General features: G+C 40.3%; 2 protein-coding genes and 1 non-coding gene across 4 annotated transcripts in view; 2 read left to right on the forward strand and 1 right to left on the reverse strand.

Moving 5' to 3' along the window:
- Nucleotides 1-27281, forward strand: part of XPOT (exportin for tRNA) — a 153444-nt gene that overhangs the window by 72120 nt on the left and 54043 nt on the right. The window lies entirely within an intron of this gene.
- The window catches only part of C25H12orf56 (chromosome 25 C12orf56 homolog), a 76698-nt gene that overhangs the window by 43867 nt on the left and 5550 nt on the right, over nt 1-27281 (reverse strand). Inside the window, exon 2 of the mRNA XM_043447490.1 lies at nt 4806-4968. Within this exon, the coding sequence (XP_043303425.1) occupies nt 4806-4968 (163 nt within the window). The remainder of the gene's footprint in view (nt 1-4805; nt 4969-27281) is intronic.
- TRNAW-CCA lies at nt 5151-5222 on the forward strand. The gene has a single exon. It is a non-coding gene; the product is annotated as a tRNA-Trp (tRNA).

Consider the following 27281-nt stretch of genomic DNA (forward strand, 5'->3'; position numbering starts at 1 on the left):
GACAAGTGCTGGGGCCTGGTGCACTGGGAAGACCCCAGAGGGATTGGGTAGAGAGGGAGGTGGGAGGGGGGATTGGGATGGGGAATACATGTAAATCCATGATTCATGTCAATGTATGACAAAACCCACTACAATATTGTAAAGTAATTAGCCTCCAACTAAAAAAAAAAAAAAAAGTTATCCACTTAACCTAAGAGACTCATCAGTGTCTTATTGTTTTGGCTTTACCCCACATCACTAGTTTTAAAAAAAAATCTAGGTTTTAGGTTTAAAATAAAAATTATGCACATACACATGTATACATATGCACACACACATATAAACCTTTGATTCTGTGTTTGTTTCATTAAATTATTGTGTCTCATTCTGGTTTGGGGATTAGTCTATTTCACTTTATGCCAGTGTTTCAAAATATGCCACTAAAACTTTAAGGTCCTTTCCATGATTCTAGAACTGCAGTGATCAATTTGGTAGCCATGAGCTACCTGTGGCTATTAACATTAAAATTAATTAAAATTCAGTTAGTAGCTAGTCATCTCAGGTCCTCAATAGCCACAGGTAGCTGATGGATAGTGTTTAGACATAATTAGAATAGATATAGAACAATTCCATCATTGCAGAAAGTTCTCTTGGACAGTGCTGTTCTAGCATGTACCTGAAGCTAATGGGCATTAATAACCCCATTCATTCTAGAGCTCTTACTGTCAGTTCAGCTCACCGCTGTCACTCTGCTGTCACCAAGACTGTTCATTTAGAGTTTAGTAATCATGCCGTCCATCTAACCATGTGTTGCGTGCATATAAGTCACTTCAGCTGTGTCTGACTCTTTGCCGCCCTATGAACTGTAGTCCACAGGCTCCTCCATCCATGGGATTCTCCAGGCAAGAATACTGGAGTGGGTTGCCATAAAATGTGCAATTCAGAGTGCTAACTGTGGCCCATACAAGTATACATGTGTGCTAGAGAGAAAAGCCTCTTTGTAGCTCCAGGTAAGTTGGGCCTAATTAGAAATCCTGCTTTAAAGTATGGTGATTAAACTCAGCATTTATATTACAAATGATCTGCCATTTTGAGCTTCCTTTGTTAAGGTGATCTACTCGATTGGAGTGTGAGCACCTTTACCACATGACACAAATATTCCCTAGGCTTTCACCCAAGAGATTTGGAGTTCTAATAATTATCTTTATTTAAATACTCAGTAATTAATGTGAGCGGCTTCTGTAGGTATGGCATCGTCATTATTAACATGAAGGACGCTAGTAATGACTACCATCATATAGACGGTTAGATAGGTTTGAGCATATCTCTTGCTTCAGAATTACACATTACAGAATGTCCAGGAGGTGAACCACTGGGGTCCTGTGCACCGAGCAATACCTAACCCAGGAATAGGCAGCTTGGAGGCCAAGAGGAATCTGAACACATCAGTGCTGACTTGCTGGAAAGGGGGCATATATTTTATCCTCCAATGTGTGCTACGTATGACTCCTTGAAAACAGCAGTTGTTTCGTGTTTTTGAAAATCCCTTTGCCAAAGTGTCAGATGGTACCTTTGGAGATGAAAGTAAAGAAGAGGCGGGGAGAGGTGTCATTCCATGAATGTGTGTGTGGACAAAGGGTAAGTTTTTTAAAGACTCTTCACTGCTTTTAACATCATTTGCAAAGTTTCTAGGAATTTAAATTTCATAAAACTTCTACCTGTAATTGGCTTCTTTCATGCATGTTTTCATCTTCTTATACGTGTTAGGGGAAAAGAAGCCAAGAATAATTATGCTTGTGGACAAGGATAAATATGGACTTAAGGCAACCAACACCAGTTAGATATCCTAATGAGTGTGACAGGAGACCTGGGGAGCAACCAGGGATTTAACGAGTTTGCTAATTAGAGCAGCTTTTAAAAAACAGTCGCCATGCTCTAGAGCGTCGGATGTGGTAAGGTCCTCATCCAGGACAGTGTACAAACACCGGACATGTTTCTCACACTTAGTAGCTATTCAGCACTCCAAGAGGTTGACCCTGATTTTGAGTGGAGTCCAGTGAAGCATGAACAGGCTGGTACCGGCTGGTCTGGCTACACTGGCGAGACGCCGGAAGTGGAAGGGCCTATCCAGTGAGCCACCGTGGATCTCATCCTTTCTTTCTCCCTCCATGCTAAGCATGCAGACTTCACAGTTGCCCACTTTCCTGCTGTGTGCCCAGCCCTGGCCACATGAGTTCACATAATACGATGACCTTGTGAAGCTAGTAACAGAGACGAGGACGCTGAGGCTCACAAAAACGTTGAGTGACTTGTAGACAGTCACGCAGCTGGGAAGCGTGAGAACCAGTATGCAAATCTGGGCTTAACTGAGTCCCAAGTCTATGCCTTTTTTTCTGCTTTTCACCAGCTCCCAATTATAGGGATGGATACTTTAAAGGACTCCTTTGTATACATGTACATTTCATATACATATATCAAACACATATTACATATGTGTATTTGTCATACACAAAATAAGACCAAGAAAGTAAGCCGTGTCTCGCTGAACTATATAATCTATTTTAATCCAGTCACCCTTGAATTTTTAAAACTTCTCCGTGAGAAATGTTTGGGAAGGGCCCAAAGTGTGAAACCTCGAAGCAGGGCTGCTCTGGGGTTGAGCCCATTGAGTGCCGGGAGTCTGGACTCCCCACCTCCCCTTTCTCTAGATCATCTGGATCTCCTTAGGTACAACTGGAAAATCACACACTGAGCTCCCTAAAAACAAGATCTAAAGGTGACTTTTCATGCTTTTATCTAGATGTGAATCATTCTTGGGAACAGATTTCCGACCAATATTTTTGAATGAAGAGTGAATGCTGTTAATAAACCACAATTATCAGGGCAGGGCTGGTGGCTCCCTTGCTGGTAAGAGGCCCAGGGTTCAGAGAGATGACTATAAAGAGTTTTCCTAAAGCCAGGTGTTCACAATCTTTTGGTTACCCCCTCACAATCTTTCTGGTTACCCCCTGCACTTCTTCACCAGGTTTTTCATTAAAATCTCTGATTGTTGATAAGGTTACTAAAATCAAACAAGCACTGACCAAAGGGAATTCCGAGTCTAATTCATTCTTTTTTTAAACCAATATTTAGTGTAAACACTTTCCTCTCTTTTTTTCTTTCTTCTTTTATTTTCTTTCCTCCCTTTCTTTCTTCCATACTTTTCTTTCTTTCCTTCCTCTCTACTCATGGCACACTAGGCCCAGGCACTATGCTGCTGATCATGGACAGTCAGCTTATTCTCAGTGTAAAGAACCGAATCTTCTCAATCATTAATCATAAGGGAAAAGCAAGTCAAAACCACAGTATGCTATCACCTCACACCTGCTAGGATGACTTATCAAAAGGTCAGAAGATAACAAGTGCTGGCAAGGATGCAAAAAAAAAAAGAAAACCGTCATGCACTGTTGGGAGGGAATGTAAGTTAGTACAGCTATTCTGGAAAATGGTATGGAAGTTCCCCCCAAAATTAAAAATAAAAGCCATCCCACTTCTGGGTATATATCTGAAGGAAATAAAATCACTGTCTCAAAGAGATATCTGCACTCCCATGTTCATAGCAGAACTACTTACAGTAGTTAAGAATTGCGTAATGGGGCTTCCCAGGTGGCTCAGTGGTAAAGAAACTGTCTGCCAATGCAGGAGATGCAAGAGGTGTGGGTTCAATTCCTGGGTTGGGAAGTACCCCTGGAGAATGAAGTAGCAACCCACTCCAGTGTTCTTGCCTGGGGAATCTATGGACAAAGGAGCCTGGCAGACCACAGTCCATGGGGTCACAAAAAGTCAGACGTGACTTAGCAACTGAGCACACACAGTCAAGAATGGTAAATAACCGAAGTGTCTGGCAGTAGATGAATGGATAAAGAAAATGTAGTGTGTGTGTGTGTGTGTGTGTGTGTGTGTGTGTGTGTGTGTGCACGCACACGCGTGCTTTGTCGCTCAGTCCTGTCTGACTCTGCAACCCCATGGATGGTAGCCCTCCAGGCTCCTCTGGCCATGGAATTTTCCAGGCAAGAAGACAGAGGCAGGTTGCCACTTCATACTCCAGGGGATCTTCCCAACTCAGGGATCAAACCTGTGTTTCTTGCATCTTCTGCATTGGCAGGTGGATTCTTCACCACTGTGCCACCTGGGAAGCCTGTGTATGTATATATGTATGTGTATATATGTATACATACACACACACAATGTAGTATTATCCAGCTTCTAAAACGAAGGAAATTCTGCCATTTGCAACAACGTGGATGAGCCTGGAAGACATTGTGCGAATAAGCCAGGCACAGAAACGTAAATACTGCATAATCTCACTTGCGTGGAATCTAAAATAGGAACTCACAGTAACAGAGAGTATAATGGTGGGACTGGGAAGTGGAGGTGAGGGGAAAAGGTAGGTGTGCATCCAAGGTTACAACATTTCAGTTATAAGATAAATAAGTCCTGGAGACTGAAATGTAAAGCATGGTGACTGTAGTTAACAACAACATGCTGTATATTTGAAATCTGCAGAGAGAGTAGATCTCAAGTGTTTAAAAAAAAAAAAGCAAACAAAAAAGTAGCCACGTGTGGTGATGGATATCTTAGTTAGCCTGACTGTGGTGATCACTTCACAGTGATCACTTTGATATACATATATCAAAACATCACACTGTACGCCTTAAATATCAATTATTGATTTTTATTTGTCAATCATACTTCCATAAAGCTGGAGAGGAAAAAAGAACATTATCTTTTTATCTCATGTAGAAATGTATCTTTTCTTATGTCACCTAAAGAAATATATTACATACCTTTTTTGTTGTTAGCATTGGCATGATGAAATGGAAATAAGAATTTCCTGACACCTTTTGATTTTTCACACTCTTTTTTAAAAACAGTTGAATAATAGATGATACGAATGTGTTGGTTGGTTTCTCTATCTGGTGGACTTAGAAATTCTGGGTAATCATCAATCTGAAAAACAAAATGAATACAGCTGATTGAAGACAAATACAACTGGTCATCTTTTCTGGGATAAAAGTTTATGGCAATTTTAAACTGCATTCTTTCTTCTTATTTTGTTCCCTGGGAAATCTTTCCTCTTATTGTTAGATTTCCCAATTCCTCCTCTATTTGTTTTAGTCTTTACTAAAAATTCCCTGGTGGCTCAGAGGTTAAAGCGTCTGCCTCCAATGCAGGAGACCCAGGTTCGATCCCTGGGTTGGGAAGGTCCCCTGGAGAAGGAAATGGTAACCCACTCCAGTATTCTTGCCTGGAGAATCCCATGGATGGAGGAGCCTGGTAGGCTACAGTCCACGGGGTCGCAGAGAGTCAGACACGACTGAGTGACTTCACTCTCACTTTCACTTTCAAAAATGTGCTCAGCAACAAAACCTAAGAAACTATTTACACAATAGGATTGCTAAATAAATAGTAAGTGTTTTTATTTGTTAAAACATACCCTACCACTTCCATTTTTTAAATTTTTAAAGGATTTTAAAGGTCTTAAAATGTATAATTAATTGGGTTTAGACTAGGATTTTTCTCTGCAGAGGACAATAACCATTTGTAGAGAACAGTCTACAAAGATGCTGTGAATACAAACATCAAGGTTTAAACAATTGAAAGTTTCCTACTTCTAAATAGCCTTTTCTTCTCTCCAAAGTGCTTATTTTCTATTCTTGACTAAAAAGGGGAAAATCTCAATAAATATTTAGGAGTTTTAGATCTTTTCCTTAACAATCTACTTCCCTTTTTATGACAGATAGGCAGCAATAGCACATGATTGAAAAGCTAAGAATAAAGGGAATCACCGTGTGTACCTGTGTGTTAAAAGCTTCAGTTGTGTCCTACGCTTTGTGACCCCATGGACTGTAGCCTGTCAGGCTCCTCTGTCCATGGGATTATCCAGGCAAGAATTCTGGAGTGGGTTGCCAATTCCTTTGCCAAAGGAGAATCACCTGACACATACTTAAAACTATTAATTCAAACATCAGGAGGGATTCCTCTGTACTTTTTACAGGTACTTAGAATTTGGGTAAAAATGTTTCCTGTGATTGTTCAGTTCCATCATTTTCTTTTCACAAATGTAAGAAGGAGATTAATGATAATAATTAAAATTTTTAATTCTAATACAGAGTAACCAAAGATAGGAAGATGGATTAATGAAAAACTGTCAGGACCTACTCAAATTTTTTAAATTATTTTCAAATATGTAGGGTAATTCAAATCAGGCTAATGAAGCAAGGCCTAGTGGAGAATGTGCTTTAGTTAATACAAAGTTTTATTGTTAATAAAGGAATTCTGCACAAAGGATTCTTCAGAAATGCCTTTATTTTGAAACCTGCAAAGTTTATAAGATTAGAATGTTACACATAAATAGCTAAATTTTCTGGCTTGTGTAACTGTATTCTGAATACTTTTCCCTTGCTTTAGTCAAGATAAATTATGAAAGGCAAAAAGGATTATCTAGGTGTTTATCTTTTATCGTCTGTAAGATATTTTAAAACTGTAAGTTGTAAAAAACTGATAATAATCCAAATGATTTTTGTTCATAATGACACGGATTGTTTGTGTCCAGTGGAATAGAATTGATCATTGCCATCTGACACAAAGAACAGCTATTGGATATCTGCACCAGTGTGAATTTGTTTTCTAACTTTACTGATCTGAAACTATAAGCTCTTTCTATATCTGCTGCTGCTGCTGCTAAGTCACTTCCGTCGTGTCGGACTCTGTGTGACCCCATAGACGGCAGTCCACCAGGCTCCCTGACCAGGGATCAAATCCGAGCGGCCTGATTCGGGAGTGCAGAGTCTTAGCCATTCGACCACCAGGAAAGTGCTAATTAGTAATACTTTTTGTTTTTAACTTTTAAATGTATTTATTTATCTTTGCCTTGGCTGGATTTTCCTTGCTATGCCCAGGCTTTCTCTAGTTGTGACTAGTGGGCTTCTCACTGTAGTGGCCTCTCTTTGTTGGGGAGCTTGGGCTTCAGTAGTTTCAGCTCTCAGACTCAGGAGTTGTGACTGCCTTGCAATGCAGGGGACAAGGGTTTGATCCCTGGTTGGGGAAGATCCCACATGGGCTTAGTTGCTCAAGGCATGTGGGATCACAAGGCATGTGGGATCACAAGGCATGTGGGTCACAAAGAGTCGGACACGACTTAGTGACTGAACAACAACAGTTCTTTATGTTATATTCATATAATGTGTATCATGTGCTTAGTTGTGTCTGACTCTGTGACCTCATGGACTGTAGGCCGCCAGGCTTCTCTGTCCATGGAATGTACCAGGTGAGAATACTGGAGTGGGTTGCCATTTCCTCCTCCAGATCTTTCTGACCCAGGGATCAAACCTGAGTCTCCTGTGTCTCCTGCGCTGCAGGTGGATTTTTACCCACTGAGCCATCAGGGAAGCCTTATTAGTATAATATCTCAGTATTATTAGCTATATTTAAGCATTATATAAAAGTCATGTTCATTCATTCATTTTTACAAATGAGATGTAACCTTTACGATGTCTTTGAAAACAAACTTCATCACTACCCTTAGAGACATTTTGTCTAATTTTTTGGCATGGCTTTATTATCTTTGTTTTGCATGCCATCAGATCAGTTTAGTTCAGTCGCTCAGTCATGTCCAACTCTCTGCGACCCCATGGACTGCAGCATGCCTGGCTTCCCTGTCCATCACCAACTCCCAGAGTTTACTCAGACTCGTGTCCATTGAGTCAGTGATGCTATCTATCTCATCCACTGTTGTCCCCTTCTCCTCCTGCTTCCAATCTTTCCCAGCATCAGGGTCTTTTCCAGTGAGTCAGTTCTTCACATCAGGTGGTCAAAGTATTGGAGTTTCAGCTTCAACATCAGTCCTTCCAATGAACACCTAGGACTGATCTCCTTTAGGACGGACTGGTTGGATCTCCTTACAGTCCAAGGGACTCTCAAGAGTCTTCTCCAACACCACAGTTCAAAAGCATCAATTCTTTGGCATTCAGCTTTCTTTATAGTCCAACTCTCACATCCATACATGACTACTGGAAAAACCATAGCCTTGACTAGACAGACCTCTGTGGTAAAGTAATGTCTCTGCTTTTTAATATGCTGTCTAGGTTGGTCATAACTTTCCTTCCAAGTAGTAAGCATCTTTTAATTTCATGGCTGCAATCACCATCTGCAGTGATTTTCGAGCCCCCAAAAATAAAGTCTGTCACTGTTTTCACTGTTTCCTCATCTATTTGCCATGAAGTGGTAGGACCAGATGCCATGATCTTAGTTTTCTGAATGTTGAGCTTTAAGCCAACTTTTTCACTCTCCTCTTTCATTTCCTCAAGAGGCTCTTTAGTTCTTCTTCACTTTCTGCCATAAGGGTGGTGTCATCTGCATATCTGAGGTTATTGATATTTCTCCTAGCAATCTTGATTCCAGCTTGTGCTTCTTCCAGCCCAGCGTTTCTCATGATGTACTCTGCATAGAAGTTAAATAAGCAGGGTGACATTATACAGCCTTGATGTACTCCTTTTCCTATTTGGAAACAGTCTGTTGTTCTATGTCCAGTTCTAACTGTTTCTTCTTGACCTGCATACAGATTTCTCAAGAGGCAGGTCAGGTGGTCTGGTATTCCCATCTCTTACAGAATTTTCCACAGTTTATTGTGATCCACACAGTCAAAGGCTTTGGCATAGTCAATAAAGCAGAAACAGATGTTTTTTTGGAACTCTCTTGCTTTTTCGATGATCCAGGGGATGTTGGCAATTTGATCTCTGGTTCCTCTGCCTTTTCTAAAACCAGCTTGGACATCTGGAAGTTCACAGCTCATGTATTGTTGAAGCATGGCTTGGAGAATTTTGAGCATTACTTTACTAGTGTGTGAGATGAATTTGTGTCAGTTGCCTCATCAGACTTTCCTATTTGAAAGGTCTGAGTAATAAACTAATCATAGTCATTTAACGTCTTTGTCTTCTACAGATAGTTTTTGTTTTATTGAGATGCTTGCTTGAGAGTTCTACTATAAGCTTAAGTCAGAGTTTGTATCTTCAACAAAGAAGGCCAGTTTCAGAGCCTCCTGGTAAAAGAATTGAGCCAGGTTCTTCAAACTATTTTTAAACATATTTTTACTGAGGTATAATTGACATATAATTCTTCAAAGTATTAACACTTCAATGCTGACCTGATATTACATAGTCAACCCCCAAGACTGCACCAGTGGGCTGAGTCAAGATTTCCAGGATTCTATTATATCAAGAAGCAGGTGACTTCATAAGACTCCTAACTTAATATTTACCAGAATAAGAATTAACAGTTTAGGACAAAGTGAAACTGATGAGTGGAATTTTATTTTTATTATTTCTTTGGACTATTATTAGTGTTGTTTTAATGTCCTGTTTTTCTGGATATGAAAGGAAGCTCTTTCTCTTTCTTCTTAAATAATCATCAGTATGTAACATAAAAATTCAGTAGATTCTACTTTTGGAAACTGAAAATGTTTAAATATCAGATCTTTACTGACTCCCCCAGAATTCGGAAACTCTTAACTTGATTGGATAAAGATCTGCTTTCCTTTTTACCAGGATATAACCTGACAGACACATTGTTTGTATAACTACAGCCTTACATGAAGTGTAATATTTAAGTAGAATGCTTGTTTAACCAGGTATGGCAGGCCATTTTAAGGGCCAAAGTTTGGCTGTACCTATGGAGCCAATATTAACAAAGACTTCCTAGGAAAACTGGCCTGGTACCTAGGAGTACCAGCCTCACAGGTATTAGGAAAGTCACTCCCTGGCAGACTAGAAAACTCAAGAAATTTTCTGAATCTCAAGAAGACCCTCCAGATGAAATTTCAGGATCTCAAAAATCATTCAAATTTTATAGGTACTGCAGGGGAAATCTGGTGGAGTTTCTTAAGCTTGATTGCCTAGCTTTGGGAAAGCAAATACAGGCTTTTAAAAGTCTAACCTGCTTCATTATGGAACTTCCAGATAAAAGTTAAATCTACAGCAGTGGTAGTTATTCAGTACCCTAGGTTTGCAAAGTATTTTTAAGGAGGCCTATCTGGTAAATTAACAGTCTTGTTGCACCTATGTAAATAATCTGGCCAGCCTAAAGAGTCTTATATTGTGATAAAGAATCTTTTCTCAGAAATTCCCTGGTGATCCAGTGGGTAGGATTTGGTGCTTTCACTGCAGGAGGCTGAGTTCAGTCCATCATTGGGGAAAACTAAGATCCCACAAGCTGTCGGGCTTGGCTGAAAAAAAAAGAATAACCTTTTTTTTGAGATTATTATGATAGTAGGTGTGGGAAAGACTTTGAAGTGGGGACAGGGGTGATTAGTAGGAATTCTGCTGGGGTAACCTATCTATGTCTTTCATTGTCTTTGACATATTTTACAATGCTGTTATTTGTAGAAAACTTTTCTGTGTTTTTAAAAAACATACAGAAACAGCATTTCTAAGTGGTAAATCTATCAACTTTTGTCCTCATTTCTTCCTTTGTTTATTGCTTAGAACTGCCTTCTTAAAAAAAAAAAAAAAGAACTGCCTTCTATACCCTAAAATCAGATAAATATTCACCTATGATTTATATTTCCTTTGTGGTTTTCTCTTTTACAGTTAACTCTTTAATACTTCTGGAATCTTTATTGGGAGTGTTCCTTAAGACTTCGGTCTATGATTCCAAGTGTATTTACTATTACTGTGATGAAAATCATGCCTTAAGTAGAGACTGAATGCAAATAAATTTGTAAACATTTCTGAGTCAAATTGCTTATTAGCAGTTTGGGGGAGAGAAAAAGTATTTATAATTATTTGAATAATAATTACAGTTCATGAAAAACAGCACACATTTTATGTAACAATACTTGCAGCGAATCTATAAGGTAGTCATTATTAACTCCATTTTGCAATGGAAAAATCCAAGATTCAAAGAGTTAAGTTCACAAAACTAGTAAATAAATGGTGGAACTAGAATTACAAATCAAGTTACTCTGTCTCTAAAGCCAATTTTATAAAAAAAACAACAACTAAGGTTTAAGTGCACAGCCCTATTAGTGGTCAGAGGTGGGGATTTTCTCAAAGAAGAATTTCTTTTAAAAATAAGGCAGGAATCCAAAAAGCAATCAAGCAGCTGGATTCATTATTGTGTCGGAGTTTCAGTCAATTATGCTAATTCCTCCATTTGGAAATGAGTAGAGTCAGACCTCTTTTTTAGTTGTTGTAATCATCGAATTTGCTTAGCTCTGTCCTTCTAGAACATGGTATCTTGCTTAAATACACAGAGGTGACATTTTATACAAAGAAGTCATTTAAATTTTTTCTGTATTCATTGGCATGAAACAATGTCCACGATACGCTGGAAACTAAAAATAACAGATTATAAAACAGTATGTGGAGTATATGGGCTTCCCTGGTGGCTCAGACTGTAAAGAATCTGCCTGCAATGCAGGAGACCCAGGGTTCGATCCCCGGGTCAGGAAGATCCCATGGAGAAGGGAGTGGCTATCCACTCCACTATTCTTGCTTAGAGAATCCCATGGACAGAGGAGCTTGGCAGGAGGAGTCCATGGGGTCACAAAGAGTCACACATGACTGAGCAACTAACACTTTCACTTTTCATGTGGAATATGGTTCCATGTGTGTTAATTCATTGATCAGTTTGTAATACTGTACTCCAGATTTTCTTGGGTGTATGGCTAACTGTGGTTATCTCTGGACGATGGAATTATATGTATATAATTTATTTTCATTTAATTGTAAGAATCATCTTGTTTGCTGATCTTTTTTTAAAAAAATATTTCAGCTGGTAGTCTGGCATCTCATAGTCATAAAATACAGATGTGTGCCTTCTTCCCTGAAAAATCTGTCACCAAAGAGTTGGGGTTGCAAGGGTGGAACAGTAAGGACAATATCTAATAGGATTAATAAAAACAATTTGTTTATGGTAGGCTCACTTTTAAAAAAGCCATTTTTATGCACACCATGACACCCCATCACGAGAACGGAGGGTGGTAAATGATTCCTGATCACAGTCACACAGCTAAAGGGATACATCTGTGTTGGAAAAGAGAGGGGGGATGATGACACATGTGATAAACAGTAACTATGAATAGTGGTAGTGCCAAAATGACCGGTCACTTTTCACCTTCCCTCTTCTCTCTTATTGGTTCATCTAACAATCGTAATCTCAGTTGCAGATCCTGTGAATACAAATGTATAGCCAGAGCAAAACTCTGACATACACAATTAATTCACTTGGACTCGAATTAGAAGGGCAAAGTGTTAAAGAAAGGAAGGTGGTCTCTCTTTTTTTTCTTTCACTTTTAGAAATTAAAAAAAAACATTTAATCAAAATCTTTTTTTCAAGACCCACAGCATGCTTGTGAAGCGTGAGAGGACCACCCAGGAGCCAAAGAAGGCGAATTTACTCCTCCGTGGGGTGTTGGCCTAATTTTCTGACTAGAAGGCCTCTCCACTGGCAGCAGTGAACAGGGCAAGGACACTTAAGTCCAAGTCAGCTCCTGAAGAAAGAAAAGAAAGCTCTTAAAGGGGATAGAGCTGAACTCAGTCCCTTGTTAGCGATTTACTTTAGATGTGGTGTTATCTGAAAAAACAAAAGATGTTCTGCCTTTGCACTGGGACATCAGAGACCTCTTTAGGAAATACAGAAGCCAAAGTTTTAGCCTAAAGGAGAGAGAGGAATGAGATGGGGGTGGGGGGAGGAAGAGGAGAAGGAGGGGAGGGGGGAGGCAGGAAGGAAATTGTAATGGTCCTATAGAATTACCTTTGTTTAAAATTTTCTAACTTTATGTCCCAAATCAGCTTTAAATTATTATGACAGATTCTATTTTGTAAACTCTTAGCTAATTTAGTTTGGAAATAAGATTATCCATTGTTTCATACAGCACTGAATTTATGTTTTTAGGACCATTTTTCAAAGCTGAAAGAACTGCTTTTACTTATAGCACAGGTAATCATACCAGTGCTTCATGTAGAATATCTACATGAAAATAACCGTAGAACTCCAAACTGAGACACGTGACACATTTTTTTTTCCCTATGACTTGTTGACATACAAACTCTTAATAAAATAATTAAACCACACTACTTATAGATGGGTCCGTCTAGTTAAAGCTATGGTGTTTCCAGTGGTCATGTATGGATGTAAGAGTTGGACTATAAAGAAACTGAGCACCAAAGAATTGATGCTTTTGAACTGTGGTGTTGGAGAAGACTCTTGAGAGTCCCTTGGACTACAAGGAGATCCAACCAGTCCATCCTAAAGGAAATCACTCCTGGGTGTTCATTGGAAGGATTGATGTTGAAGCTGAAACTCCAATAGTTTGGCCACCTGATGCGAAGAACTGACTCATTAGAGAAGACCCTGATGCTGGGAAAGATTGAAGGCAGGAGAAGGAGACAACGTGAAATGGTTGGATGTCATCACCGACTTGATGGACATGAGTTTGAGCAGGCTCCAGGAGTTGGCGATGGACAGGGAAGCCTGGCGTGCTGCAGCCCATGGGGTCGCAAAGAGTCAGACACAACTGAGCGACTGAACTGAACTGATTTATATATACTCAGTAAATCACCTCTTTTAAAGATAATTGTATTAAATTATTACTGATCCAGTGCTGTACTTCTGCTGTTCCACTTATATGAATGACAACTTTAGCTGTCTGCCTTTTCTCATTAGACACTGAGGCTGACAAGGTGGAGTTATTTCTCAACAGCCTCCTAAATGCTCCCTCCCAGTCAATATTATAAAAACTCTAACACTATTCGAGGAGATCAAACCAGTCATTCCTAAAGGAAATCAGTCCTGACTATTCATTGGAAGGACTGATGCTGAAGCTAAAACTCCAATACTTTGACCACCTGATGCAAAGAACTGACTCATTGGAAAAGACCCTAATGCTGAGAAAGATTGAGGGCAGGAGGAGAAGGGGACAACAGAGGATGAGATGGTTGGATGTCATCACCGACTCGATGGACATGAGTTTGAGCAGGCTCCAGGAGGTGGTGATGGACAGGGAAGCCTGGCGTGCTGCAGTCCATGGGGTTGCAAAGAGTCAGACACAACTGAGTGACTGAACTGAACTAAGACTATTCATCAGTTGTAGTGCTTCCTGATATATGACCTTTCTTTGCCTCTGAAAAAGGTGCTGACCCCCATCACTACTAATATGGAACCCCATCCTCCAACCATGTCCAAGAGCACCAGCTGCTATCCTCCCATTAAAAGCTAGATCTTGGGGGGAATTCCTTGGCAGTCCAGTGGTTAGGACTTCACACTTCCACTGCAGGATATACAGGTTCTGGTCAGAGAATTAAGATCCTTCAAGCCACATGTCCCCCCCTCAAAAAAATTGAGTCTTGGGGAAAATCTTAACAACAACAAACCTGTATTACTGATGCTGAAAACTCAGCCTCTGTACACTGGTGCCGAATTGAGTTTTGGGTGAAGTAGAAAAGAATAGCTTCATTGCTGTGCCAGGAAAAGCAGGCTTGTGCCCCTCAAAAACTGTGTATCCCAACCCAAGAAGATTTCATGAGGGGTTTTATAGCAGTGGTTCAAGGGTCGGGGTGTTTATGAGGATCAGGGTGTGTAGGGCCTGTACTCCTTTAATCTGACCTCAGGTGGTCCTCTCTGGAGTGAAGAATGCTAACATCTTCCATTTATGGGGAGTTTTAGTTCTGTAGGGCGCTCAAAGAAATTGTTCTGTATATCCCTTAGGGGGGAACCTCCCAGGCGGCTCAGTGGTAAAGAACCTGCCTTCAGTGCACAAGCCGCAGGAGATGTGGGTTTGATCCCTGGGTTGAGAAGATCCCCGGTGGAGGAGGAAACAGCAACCCACTCCAGTATTCTTGCCTGCAGGACCCCATGGATGGAGGAGGCTGGCGGCCTACAGTCCATAGTGTTGCAAAGGGTCAGACACAACTGCAGTGACACAGCACGCACACACAGGCACCCCTGGAGAGGAATACAGACCCTGCCCCAAGGTTGCTGTGTTGTTTCTCGGCTGCGCCTCCCTTGTCTCTGCTTCCCCTCCCTTCCCTGATCAGCAACTGTCGGAAAGACTTCCATGGCCAGGAGCCCCACAGACTCCTGCTAGGTTTCACTGCTTATGTGAAGGGGGAAGAAGAAAAACCATGCTGGCTCAGCAACCGGGAATACCTTTTCTCAATCTGTGAAGTTAAAAAAGTAGGTAGGTGTGCAGGAAAGGGTTAACTCTCCAGGTCTGAGCTGCTCATACCTTGCATCTTGGAAGATGGAGGAGCCTGGCAGGCTACAGTCCATAACGTGACAAAGAGTCGGACACTACTTAAGCAACTTAGCATGCACACATACGCTACTCCACTGGGCAAGGACACCTGGAAGCTTGCACCTGGTATCTCCTGGATTCCATGCTACACACCTCCCTTTGCAAATGTAATCTGTATTCTCTCACTGTAATAAACCATGTCTGAGTCCTGTGCGTCCTGCTATGATCCATCAAGCATGAAGGTAGTCTTGGGGAGCCCCTACACAGTTGGACAGCCATACCCAAGCATTAAAAAGCAAAGCCATCGGTTTGCCAGCAAAGGTCCATGATAGTCAAAGCTATGGTTTTTCCAGTAGTCATGTACGGATGTGAGAGTTGGACCATAAAGAAAGCTGAGCACCGAAGAATTGATGCTTTCGAACTGTGGTACTGGAGAAGACTCTTGAGAGTCCCTAGGACTGCAAGGAGATCAAACCAGTGAATCCTAAAGGAAATCAACCCTGACTACTCATTGGAAGGACTGATGCTGAAGCTGAAGCTCCAGTACTTTGACCACTTGATGTGAAGAGTCGGTCCACTGGAAAAGACCCTAATGCTGGGTTAGATTGAAGGCAGGAGAAGAAGGGGCCAGAGGATGAGATGGTTGAGATCACCGATTCAATGGACATGAACTTGGGCAAACTCCAGGAGATAGTAAGGGACAGGGAGGCCTGGCGTGCTGTAGTCCATGGGGTCACAAAGAATCAACACGACTTAGCGACTAAACAATAGCAACCCAAGCATAAGGCCATTGGCTGCCTATACCACTGGTTATGCTTCCTTTGGGCACTGCAGAGTCTTGCCCTTTCCCAGGCTATTAAATCCTGAGGAGTCAGCCCACCTTCCTGTCCTTCCTTTTCAAAGAACTCATAAGATTCTGATCCTTGAGGCCAGATTTGCAGCAGAGGGAAGATGGGAAAAAGAGATTAAATGTTCAAACAGTATCTTACAAAATGTAATAAAATTTAACATTTATTGAATACTTATTACATGTTCTTTATAGGTATTACCTCACTGAATCCTCATAGAACTCCTAGTGTAGGTAAAACTATTCCCATTTTACAAGGGAATTTGAAGAACCCGAGGCTGAGAAAGTGAAGTGGCCTGCCCAAGGTTCCTTTGCTAGTAAGCGGCAGACTGAAGAGTCAAAATGAATCCTGTGCTCTTAACTTATGCAAATGACATGCAAAGTATAAAACATATATGCACACACACAAAAAAACTTACATACTGTGGGTCTAAAAATAAAATCGCTTCTATTATGAGATGGTGCAGTGGTATGATGAGGTCGATTTTTGTGTTTCTGTATTTTGTAATTTTACTGTGAGACAGTGTTTAAGGACAAAGACTGCTGTACAGACATTATACTATGGTAACAAGTGTCACAGAAGCCTCAAAAACTCCAAATTTTCTAATTGCTAAATGGACCCATTTGGCTCTCATTTCTTTTTTCTTTCTTTTTAAACTGAAGTTTCTGTGTATTGGATATTAATCCTTTATTAGTCATATCACTTGCAAATATTTTCTCCCATTCAGGAGGTTGTCTTTTTGTTTTGTTGAAGGTTTCCTTTGCTGTGCAAAAGCTTTAATGTTTAATTAGATCCCATTTGTTTATTTTTTGCTTTTATTTCCTTTACTTTAGGAGAGATAGGTAACTCTCACTTCTTACCCATTTTCATGAATTGCCCATGTACCGAGTTTCTATCAAAGGCCTGACATCAAAGAGGGACTGAAACATGAAAGAGAACCTCAGACTTAAGAAAGCCCAAAAAATGAACATAAACTCATGTACAAAGATCAGGATTAAAATCACTTGGGAATCAGATTTCTAAGTGGAAGGTACTAAAATGTCCTAAAGAAAAGCCATCAAGCAGGCAGCAATCTAGTTCACTGGTATGAATTATTCTCATTAAAGTCTTATGAGCCAATTCATTGTTTTGTGCCCTAATTATTAAGTATATCATGACCAAACGAGGTAATCAGCCAACACCTTGACAGGAATTTGGAATGCTGGGGAAACACTATGAACTAGCAGTTAAGAAATCTGATTTCATGTATAGAACAGACTTTTGGATTCTATGGGAGAAGGCGAGGGTGGGATGATCTGAGAGAAGAGCATCGAAACATGTATATCATCAAGGGTGAAACAGATCACCAGCCCCGGTTGGATCCATGAGACAAGTGCTCTGGGCTGGTGCACTGGGATGACCCAGAGGGATGGGATGGGGAGGGAGGTGGGAGGGGGGTTCAGGATGGGGAACACATGTAAATCCATGGCTGATTCATGTCAATGTATGGCAAAAACCACTACAATACTGTAAAGTAATTAGCCTCCAACTAATAAAAATAATTGGGGGGGAAAAAAAAAAGAAACCTGATATCTAATGTGGTCTCCATTATTAAGTTATTATGTGGCTTTGGTCACATAATACTTGGTCACATAATACTTACTCTCTTTTGGCTGTGATTTTTCTCAGGTTAAAATGAGAAATGTAGAATCAATTAAGGTCTCTTTCAGCTTGAATATATATATTTTAAAACATGAAATTATAACATTACAACATTAAAACTGTTAATGACTGTACTTCAGGAAATGTATTTGCATGATCAGAAAGAACCACAAGAGCTTCCCTGCAAAGATGCAGGCAAAGGGTATCTACTGAATCCTGTTTTGTGGGACGAGAATATATGTAAATATGTAATTTACCTATGCATTTTGTTAAGAACATTCCTTATAAAGAATTCTGAATCTATATCCCAAAGAATCTTGTAAAAGGTATCAGTACTAGCCAACCTATAAGAAATATTAAATGCAGTCCTTTATTTTAGTTTCTTTATGCTTGAGATTTTCCATATGAAAAAGTAAATATGAGAGAGATAACAACCAAATGCAATGTGTGATTCTTGACTGGATCCTAGTTTGAACAAACTGATAAGACAGGTAGAAACAGAAAAAGCTATGTGACCTTCGCTAAAATAGGCTCTACTAGGTTCCACTGATTTGGGTAAAACATACTGAAGAAAGGGCTTCCCAGGTGGTACTGGTAGTAAAGAACCCACCTGCCAATGCAGGAGACAAGAGATGCAGGTTCGACCTCTGGGTCGGGAAGATCACCTGGAGGAAGACATGGCAACCCACTCCAGTATTCTTGCCTGGAGAATCCCATGGATAGAGGAGTCTGGAGGTCTACAGTCCATAGGGTCACAAAGAGTTGGACATGACCAAAGCAACTTAGCACACACACATATTGTAGAAAGCTGATGAAGCACATGTTATTCCTTTCTTTCACGAATACTCTGACCCTTTTTTTTTTTTTTTTTGCCTAGAACTTCTAATCTTCCTTCAAGATGAAACTCAAGTTACTTCCTTGGTGAACCGTTACCCATTCATCCATCTGAAAGAATATGTCACTTTCTCTTATCCCACAATATTCTATTTAATCTGCTTTCATATTCCATTATAATCATCTGCTTATCATTTTTCTTCTTTTCCATCTGGCTTACTTTCCTCTCTAAATTATGAGTTACTCAAAAGCAGGTTCCATTTTTTATTCATTTATACATCTGTAGTATAAATGAATACCAGTGATTCAAAGCACTGGTAAATGCTCTCTATAAAATCTAACATACATTCAGTAGAACTATTCAGTGTAGAAAGAAGAAAGACATAAACCAGAAAAAAGGGAAAAACTGAAGGTAAACATCTATTTGGAGACCATTTTACTTAATAAGCTTCCCAGGTGGCTCAGATAGTAAAAAGTCTGCCTGCAATGCAGGAGACTTGGGTTCGATCCCTGGGTGGGGAGGATCCCCTGGAGAAGGGAATGTCTTCCCATTCTTGCCTGGAGGATTCCATGGACAGAGAAGCCTGGTGGGCTACAGTCCATGTGGTCGCAAAGAGTCACACACGATTGAGTGACTAACACTTTTACTTTTTTTCACTTTTACTTAATGGGACAGTAGGTAGTTGAAGTAAGGCCCTGATACAGGTAAACTGTGAGACATTTTTCCACTTCCATTGTGATTTCAGGACCTAACTTCATCTGCACAGCACATTCTAACTCTACAATCTCCCAAAAAGGGAGGAAAGCAGGTAAAAAAAAAAAAAATTAATTTACTCAAATTGCAATGTAATGAATCACCTGTTCCAAGATTATTTCAGAGCAAATCTGAAGGAGGACCACTGACAAACCCAAAATACTTAATATCCTGATGAAATGGCAAACCAATATATAGAGGCCATCAATGAACCTCCCTCAAATTAAACCATGTTAGCTATCACCTATGTCACACTGTACTTAAGCTTACTCCTAAGTGGAAGCTATTTTTACATTTCAGTTCAGTCGCTCAGTCACGTCTGACTCTGCGACCCCATGGACTGCAGCACTGAAGGCTTTCACCAGGTCCCAGAGCTTACTCAAACTCATGTCCATAAAGTCGGTGATGCCACCCAACCATCTCATCCTCTGTCGTCCCCTTCTCCTCCTGCCTTCAATCTTTCCCAGCTTCAGGGTCTTTTCCAGTGAGTCAGTTCTTCACATCAGGTGGCCAAACTATTGGAGTTTCAGCTTCAGCATCAGTCCTTCCAGTGAATATTCAGGACTGATTTCCTTTAGGATGGACTGGTTGGATCTCTTTGCAGTCCAGGAGATTCTCAAGAGTCTTCTCCAACACCACAGTTCAAAAGCATCACCTCTTCGGCACTCAGCTTTCTTTAGAGTCCAAATCTCACATCTATACATGACTATTGGAAAAGCCATAGCTTTGACTAGACAGAACTTTGTTGGCAAAGTAATGTCTCTGCTTTTTAATATGCTGTCTAGGTTGGTTATAGCTTTTCTTCCAAGGAGCAAGTATCTTTTAATTTCATAGCTACAGTCACCATCTGCGGTGATTTTGGACCCTAAAGAAATAAAGTCTGTCACTGTTTCCACTGTTTCCCCATCTATTTGCCATGAAGTGATGGGACCAGATGCCATGATCTTAGTTTTCTGAATGTTGAGTTTTAAGCCAACTTTTTCACTCTCCTCTTTCACTTTCCTCAAGAGGCTCTTTAGTTCTTCTTCACTTTCTGCCATAAGGGTGGTGTCATCTGTATATCTGAGGTTACTGATATTTCTCCCAGAAGTCTTGATTCCAGCTTGTGCTTCATCCAACCCAGCATTTCTCACGGTGTACTCTGCATATAAGTTAAATAAGCAGGGTGACAGTATACAGCCTTGACGTACTCCTTTCCTGATTTGCAACCAGTCTGTTGTTGCATGTCCAGTTCTAACACTTAGCATTTAGCAAAGCCTTCCACTGTGGTAATTGTGCAGTCTCCACCAGGTGGTTTTTTCCCATTTTACTCTCCTTGGGCTTTAACACACCAATCCCTGAGGAAGTCTGAGTAGGTGAGCTATTTTTGGAAAGTATGAATATTGCTGGGGTGAATGATCCACTCATAGATTTCAAAAGGAATTAGCCATTAGGAGAATGGGGCACTGCCCTCGCATAATATTGGAGAGTCCCTAGATTATTTTAATGTTTGCTTGAAAAACCATTGCCTCAGGACCGAGAGCCACACCTCAGGAATACTAAGAGAAAAAACAAAACAAAAAAAAACCTTGCAAATCCTGGCCCTGTGAAAAAGATACTATATTCCATCTGGGTCCTCGCAGCCAAACCTGTCCTTGAGCCTCATCAGCAGCAATGACGCCAGCCTCAGTTGTGAAGGACAACAGTCCTGAATACAGGGAGGTGATGTGGGAGAATGGAAAAGGTGTTTTGTTTATCCACTCCTCTCCTTCCTGACACCCGATACTCAGAAACCATGCAATGTGCATACTGAGGTAACTCTGTTGTCCTATTGCAAAACCTAAGAACTTCTCAAGGAATATTAATACCATAAATTCGCAGGAGGCCAGTTGTTACTATATGCATAGTGGTTAAAGAATGCTGGCTATGATGTTTCCAAAGGTTAAATTTACATTCCAGCTCAGATGTTTTCAGATTATGCAACTTGTACAAGTATTTACCCTTTCTCTGCCTCAGTTTTCTCATCTAGGCAAGAAAGAGAACATCACCTTCCTGAAAGAATCAATACAATGAAATGAGATAATCCACTAAAAGTGGCTGGCACACAGTACATACCCAACAGGTGTCTGTTATAACTCTTGATATTTGATTGTTCATAACAACTTCAGGAGTGCAATGCTGAGCCAGATTCATGGTCAACTCAGTCTGGCATTTGTCTCTGATGATGGCAGCAAAAGGCATTTGGGGAGAGAGGTGAATGCTCTTTTTTTGCTATCAAATGAATAGGCTTTATTTGAAAATATCCCTAATTTTTTTGACTAAATCTCTTAAGAATAAAATGGGCTTCCTTAGTGGCTCAGACAGTAAAGAATTGGCCTGCAATGCAGGAGACCTGGGTTCAATCCCTGGGTCGGGAAGATCCCCCTAGATAAGGGAATGGCAACCCACTCCAGTATTCTTGCCTGGGAAATCCCATGGACAGAGGAGCCTGGTGAGCTACAGTCCATGGGGTCGCAAAAGAGTCGGACACAACTGAGCGATTAACACTTTCACTACACTAAGAATAATAGATCACTTATGAATGAGTCTGCATCCTTTTTGACCATATTTATATTTGCAACTGGTACCAATTTCTCTTAAAGTACTACTTTCAAAATGCAGGGAGGGGGGAAACCCTTCTTATTTTCCAGTATTCTGTGAATAACCCTATATTTACCTTACCTCTTAGTCTTGATTTCATAGTCTTCATTCAGTTTTCTTTTACCAGCTTTTAATTTCAGAGAAAAAAGTAACCCTAAGCTTTCAGCAGTTGATTATCAAGTTTCTCATTTATTCAGTTCAACTCCTCATAGAATTTTTGAGCTCCTGATACAAAGCACAAAGTTGAAACATACAAAACATAAGACCAGAGTTTCTGTTTTCAAAAGAGTTTAGAGTCTTCTGGAGATCCAGTCAATGAAAACTGTTTTTAAAAAAATGATTCGCTATGTACTAAGGCAGCTGTAACCTAGAGAGTAAGGGCCCTGCCTCCGGAGCAGATGACTTGGGTTCAAATTCTGGCTCTGTCATTTGGTGGATGACCGCGGGCAGACTGCTTACAATCCTTGTATTTCAGGCTCCTTATCTGTAAAACTGAGCTAACAGTATCATCTGAGGCTTGTAAGGATAAAGAAGTTTCACATCAAGCTCTCAGAACAGCAGCTGGGTAGCATATAGTAAGCACTCAATAAAATGTCAGCAATTTGAGGCAGGCATTAGAGCTGCTCACAAATACTCCTTTCCTCTCTTCCAGACCCATGGAACACACACACGGTAGGGTCATATTTTGCTACCCCCTTTTATGTTAAGCGTGGCCATGTGCCTGACTCTGGCTCATGAAATGTGAAAAGCAGGGACGTGTCCCTGGGTAGAAGATGAAAACCCAGTAGATAATTTGCAGAGGTAATCTCCCCTGCCCTGGTGATCAAGCAAGCATGTGGTAAAAGGGAACCTCTGATGCTAACATGGGTAACTAAGTGAGTAAAATGAACAGTCCATGCTAATCCACCATGGACAGGCAGCTAAGACTAGACTCTGTGCCCTGTGAAAGTACTCCGGCTTTGAGGTGATTTCTTAGTGCAGCTTAAGCTGAACGATTCTGACCAGTCACTAGGGTCAGAGCAGTGAATCAGGCTGACAAACTGCTGGTCCTCTCAGAGTTTCTCAAGACTGGAATGCAATATCCAAAATATTCTATGCAAACAAACTCTTAAGCAGCAGCCAAAATGACTGATAAAAGTTTACCACTTTTTTCAACCTCCCACAGTGAGATCTTTGAAATGTAACAAATGTGTCAAAATACAGGGGAAAAAATAGTTCAAGATGAAAAGAAGTATCCATAACATGGTATTACCTTCTATAACTCTTTACTACCTCTCAACATGCATGATAAACAACACAGGGATCATCTCATGCAAACACACAAAAAACATGAAAAAAGCTGAACTTGAGGAGCAGGAGACCCATGAGAATTTAGTCCAACTCTGCCACTAACTGACTATGTAACTCTGGCCAGTGTGATGAGTTGCCAATCTCCCAAGTCTCTCGGTATTTGGAAATAAGGAAATATGATCTCCCTTTCTAAGAAGTGAACTGTATGATGTATCTGAGCATCCATTTATTCACTTATTCATTCTGCCAATTTACAAATAGTTATTGACTATCTGCTATGTGCCAGAATATAACGCACAGTGATACAGGGATGAACAGACAGACAAGGTCCTGCCCTCATGGAGCTTATATTTACTGTGGGGCATTTGTTATTGTTGTTGTTTAGTCGCTAAGTCATGTCCAACTCCTTTGCGATCTCATGGACTGTAGCCCTCCAGGCTCCTCTGTCTGTGAGATTTCCCAGGCAAGAATATGGATTTCCACTTCCTTCTCCAGGATATCTTCCCAACCCAGGGATCAAACCTGTGTCTCCTGCTTGGCAGGCAGGTTCTTTACCGCTTAGTCCACTATGGGACACAGATAAGAATAAATCACCAAACACATTAATCTCATACTGCAAATAGTGGTAAGTGCTTTGAAACAGTGATATGGTAGTTGTGTTGGGGACTGGCACTTTAGACTGGGTGGGCCCAGAAGGCATCCCTGTGGAGGAGATGCTGAACTGGAAATATGACTGTCAAGGAGTCGTCAACCCTCTGAAGATGTGAGGGAAAGTGTTCCAGGTAGTTCATAGTTAAATACATTTTAGCAGACAAGTGACAGGGTTCAGAACACACTACCCCAAAATGTGGTACCTTAGCATACTGAATGTTCTGAGCTGAAGGGATTCAAGAAAATGCAGATGCAGAAAAGTCCTCCTCCCTGAATCGGGTCATAAGGCCCTCATGAGAGAGTTGGTCTCTCTATACCCAGAAGAAAGGAACAACCTTATCTCCAAGACAGGGATGCTAAGATGAATCCAAACAAGCAGGCCTCGCTGAAATGTCCCCAGTTTATGACCCTTAGCTTTTTCAACTTTTTTGAACTATCACATTTTTCTATGACTCTCCATTCTTCACCAACCCAGTGTTAAACACACTGGGTTTTGCTTTGTTTTTTAAGATTTTTCTTTAATTGATGTGGGACCACTTTTTAAAGTCTTTATTGAATTTGCTATAATACTATTTATTTTATGTTTTGGTTTTGTGGCCATGAGGCATGTGGGATCTTAGTTCTCCAACCAGAGATTGAACCTGCACCCCCTGTATTGGAAGACAAATTTCTAACCACTGGACCACCAGGGAAGCCCCCACACACAGGTCTAACTATTTATTCTTTGGAATTTTATTTCCTTCTAAAGTCTCCCTTATCATATAAAATTTATGTTAAATGAGTTTTTACACTTTTCTCCTGTTCATCTATTTTTTTTTTTTCAGTTTAATTTTCAGACCTAATCAGGATTGCTAGAAGGGTTAAGGAAAACTTTTTCCTCTTCTACACAAATCAAGAGGATAGATTAATATGTAGGATATGGGGAATGAAAGAAAGATAGAACTAAAGATAATGGAAGATGACATTACTTCCTAAAATGGGAAAAGTTAAGAGAGAAACAGGTTCAGGGGTGGAGCTCAGGAATTCTATTCTTCAACAAATTAAACTCGGCAAACCCAGTGGGCAAGTTTTCAAAAAGAACAAGTGAGATTTTAAAACACCCAATATATAAGCAATACTCAAAAACCAGTTCTTCCCCCACCCCCGAATTTACTAATCTCTCAAAGAGATATCAGTCTTACAGATTCATGAACCTAAGTTGACTTACTGTATGTGCATAAAGGTTATTAATAATCATGAAACATGTATATAGCTCCTACCATATGCCAAGTACTATTTTATTTAAACACATTCATTTATTGACTTACGTATTTGGCTACACCAGGTCTTAGTTGTGACATGCGGAATGTCATTCCCTGACCAGGGTTCGAACTCAGGCCACCTGTGTTGAGAGCATGGAGTCTTAGCCACTGGACCTCCAGGGAAATGCCCAAGTGTGACTTTAAGTGTGTTTCATTTATTAATGAAGTTAATCCTTCCAACAGCTCTATAAGGATGATGCTGTCATCTCCATTTTACAGATGAAGAAATGGAGAGATAAAGTAGAGGTTGAATAACTTGACCAAATCCACACAGGTAGAAAGCAAAAGCTGAATAAAAATGTACTACTGAATACTCCAATGTATACTGCAGATGATAAATTGAGAAACGAAGAGACAGATTATGTTGAATATTTAACAAATAGTTATTGGCCATGTCACGTGTATCAATCAGGCAGTGTTCCAGGAACCATAGGAAATCAGATAGGTTGGTTCTCACACTTGAAAAATGTATCGAATAGTGTGGTGATGCACACAAGAAAAGCAGAACTCTAGAGCTTTCAAAAGTAATTTTTAAAGAAAATATCAGCCTTTCACAAAAGCTCTGCCTAAGCGACCTTAGAAACCCATTGTTTTAACCAAACTGAGTGGTGATCATTAGTAATGTGCAGAAATATTGAACCACTGTGCTGTGCACCCAGAACTAACACAATGTTATAGGTCAATTATATTTCAGTTTTTAAAACAATTAATTAGTTTTTAAAAATAAATGATAAAAGCTTACATAAAATTATTTAAATAAATCTGACATTAATTTGTTTTGGAAAAAAAATCCCCTACTGAGACCTCCAAATGCACATCAAACTTGTCTTTGCTAGAACGGAAATCTCACCTCTGTGTTTTGTTGCTGTTCTTTTCATTTTTCTTTCCCCCCTTAGGGGAGAGAATAGAATTTTATCTGTATATTTGCACATTTTTTGTGTGTGAAGTGTAACTAGAACTTGAGACATGAACTAAATGGAGAGATCTGGCCAGATGGGGGACAGGAAGGGTAGCGACGCAGAGGCAAAAAGGATTGGCTTGCTTAGGGGCTTTATTGACAGTGAAAACCAAGGCCACTGGGAATCTGAGTCAACTGAAAGTTAAATAACAAGAGACAAATTTGCACAGTAAAATGAGAAGACCTTTGAGAATGGAAAAGGATTCTAAAGAGGTAGCCTTAGAAAAAGACAGCACCCTAGTAGAAAAGGAGATTAGAACAGTTGATCTTTCAAGAAAGGAGGAACCGGTTCTAAAAAACAAAGCTGCCTGGCACTCTAACAATGTAATCCACTGTAACAGACATCTATATGTATGAGGGGACAATATAGTTGACATAGTACAGAAATCAGGAAAATTCTCCATGTAGTATTAAGGACAGACATAGTGTTCACAGAGGGATGACAAGCTAACTACACCTGTGGATATTAATTGACACTAGATAAAGCGATGTGGGGACACTCATTTTTCACACACCCTGTGAAGCTTAGTTAGCACAAGCCATCATCATTGTCCTTTAGTTGCTAAGTTATGTCCCACTCTTGGTGGCCCGTGAGCTGCAGCACACCAGGCTCCTCTGTCCTCCACTGTCTCCCAGAATTTGCTCAAATTCATGTCCATTGAGTTGGTGATGCCATCCAACTAACTCATCCTCTGTTGCCCCCTTCTCCTCCTGCCCTCACTCTTTCCCAGAATCAGGGTCTTTTCTAGTGAGTCAGCTCTTCCCATCAGGTGGCCAAAGCATTGGAGCTCCAGTTTCAGCATCAGTCATTCCAATGAACATTCAGGGTTGATTTCCTTTAGGATTGATTGGTTTGATCTCCTTGCTGTCCAAAGGACTCTCAAGAGTCTTCTCCAGCACCACAGTTTGAAAGCATCAATTCTTCAGTGCTCAACCTTCTTTATGGTCCAACTCTTACATCTGTACATGACTACTGGAAACACCATAGCTTTGACTATACAGACTTTTGTCAGCAAAGTGATGTCTCTGCTTTTAATACACTGTCTAGGTTTGTCATTAGCTTTCCTTCCAAGGAGCAAGTATCTTTTAATTTCATGGCTGCAGTCACCATCCACAGTGATTTTGGAGCCCA

This window comes from Cervus canadensis, chromosome 25 (genome assembly GCF_019320065.1).
Source record: "Cervus canadensis isolate Bull #8, Minnesota chromosome 25, ASM1932006v1, whole genome shotgun sequence".
Lineage (NCBI taxonomy): Eukaryota > Metazoa > Chordata > Mammalia > Artiodactyla > Cervidae > Cervus > Cervus canadensis.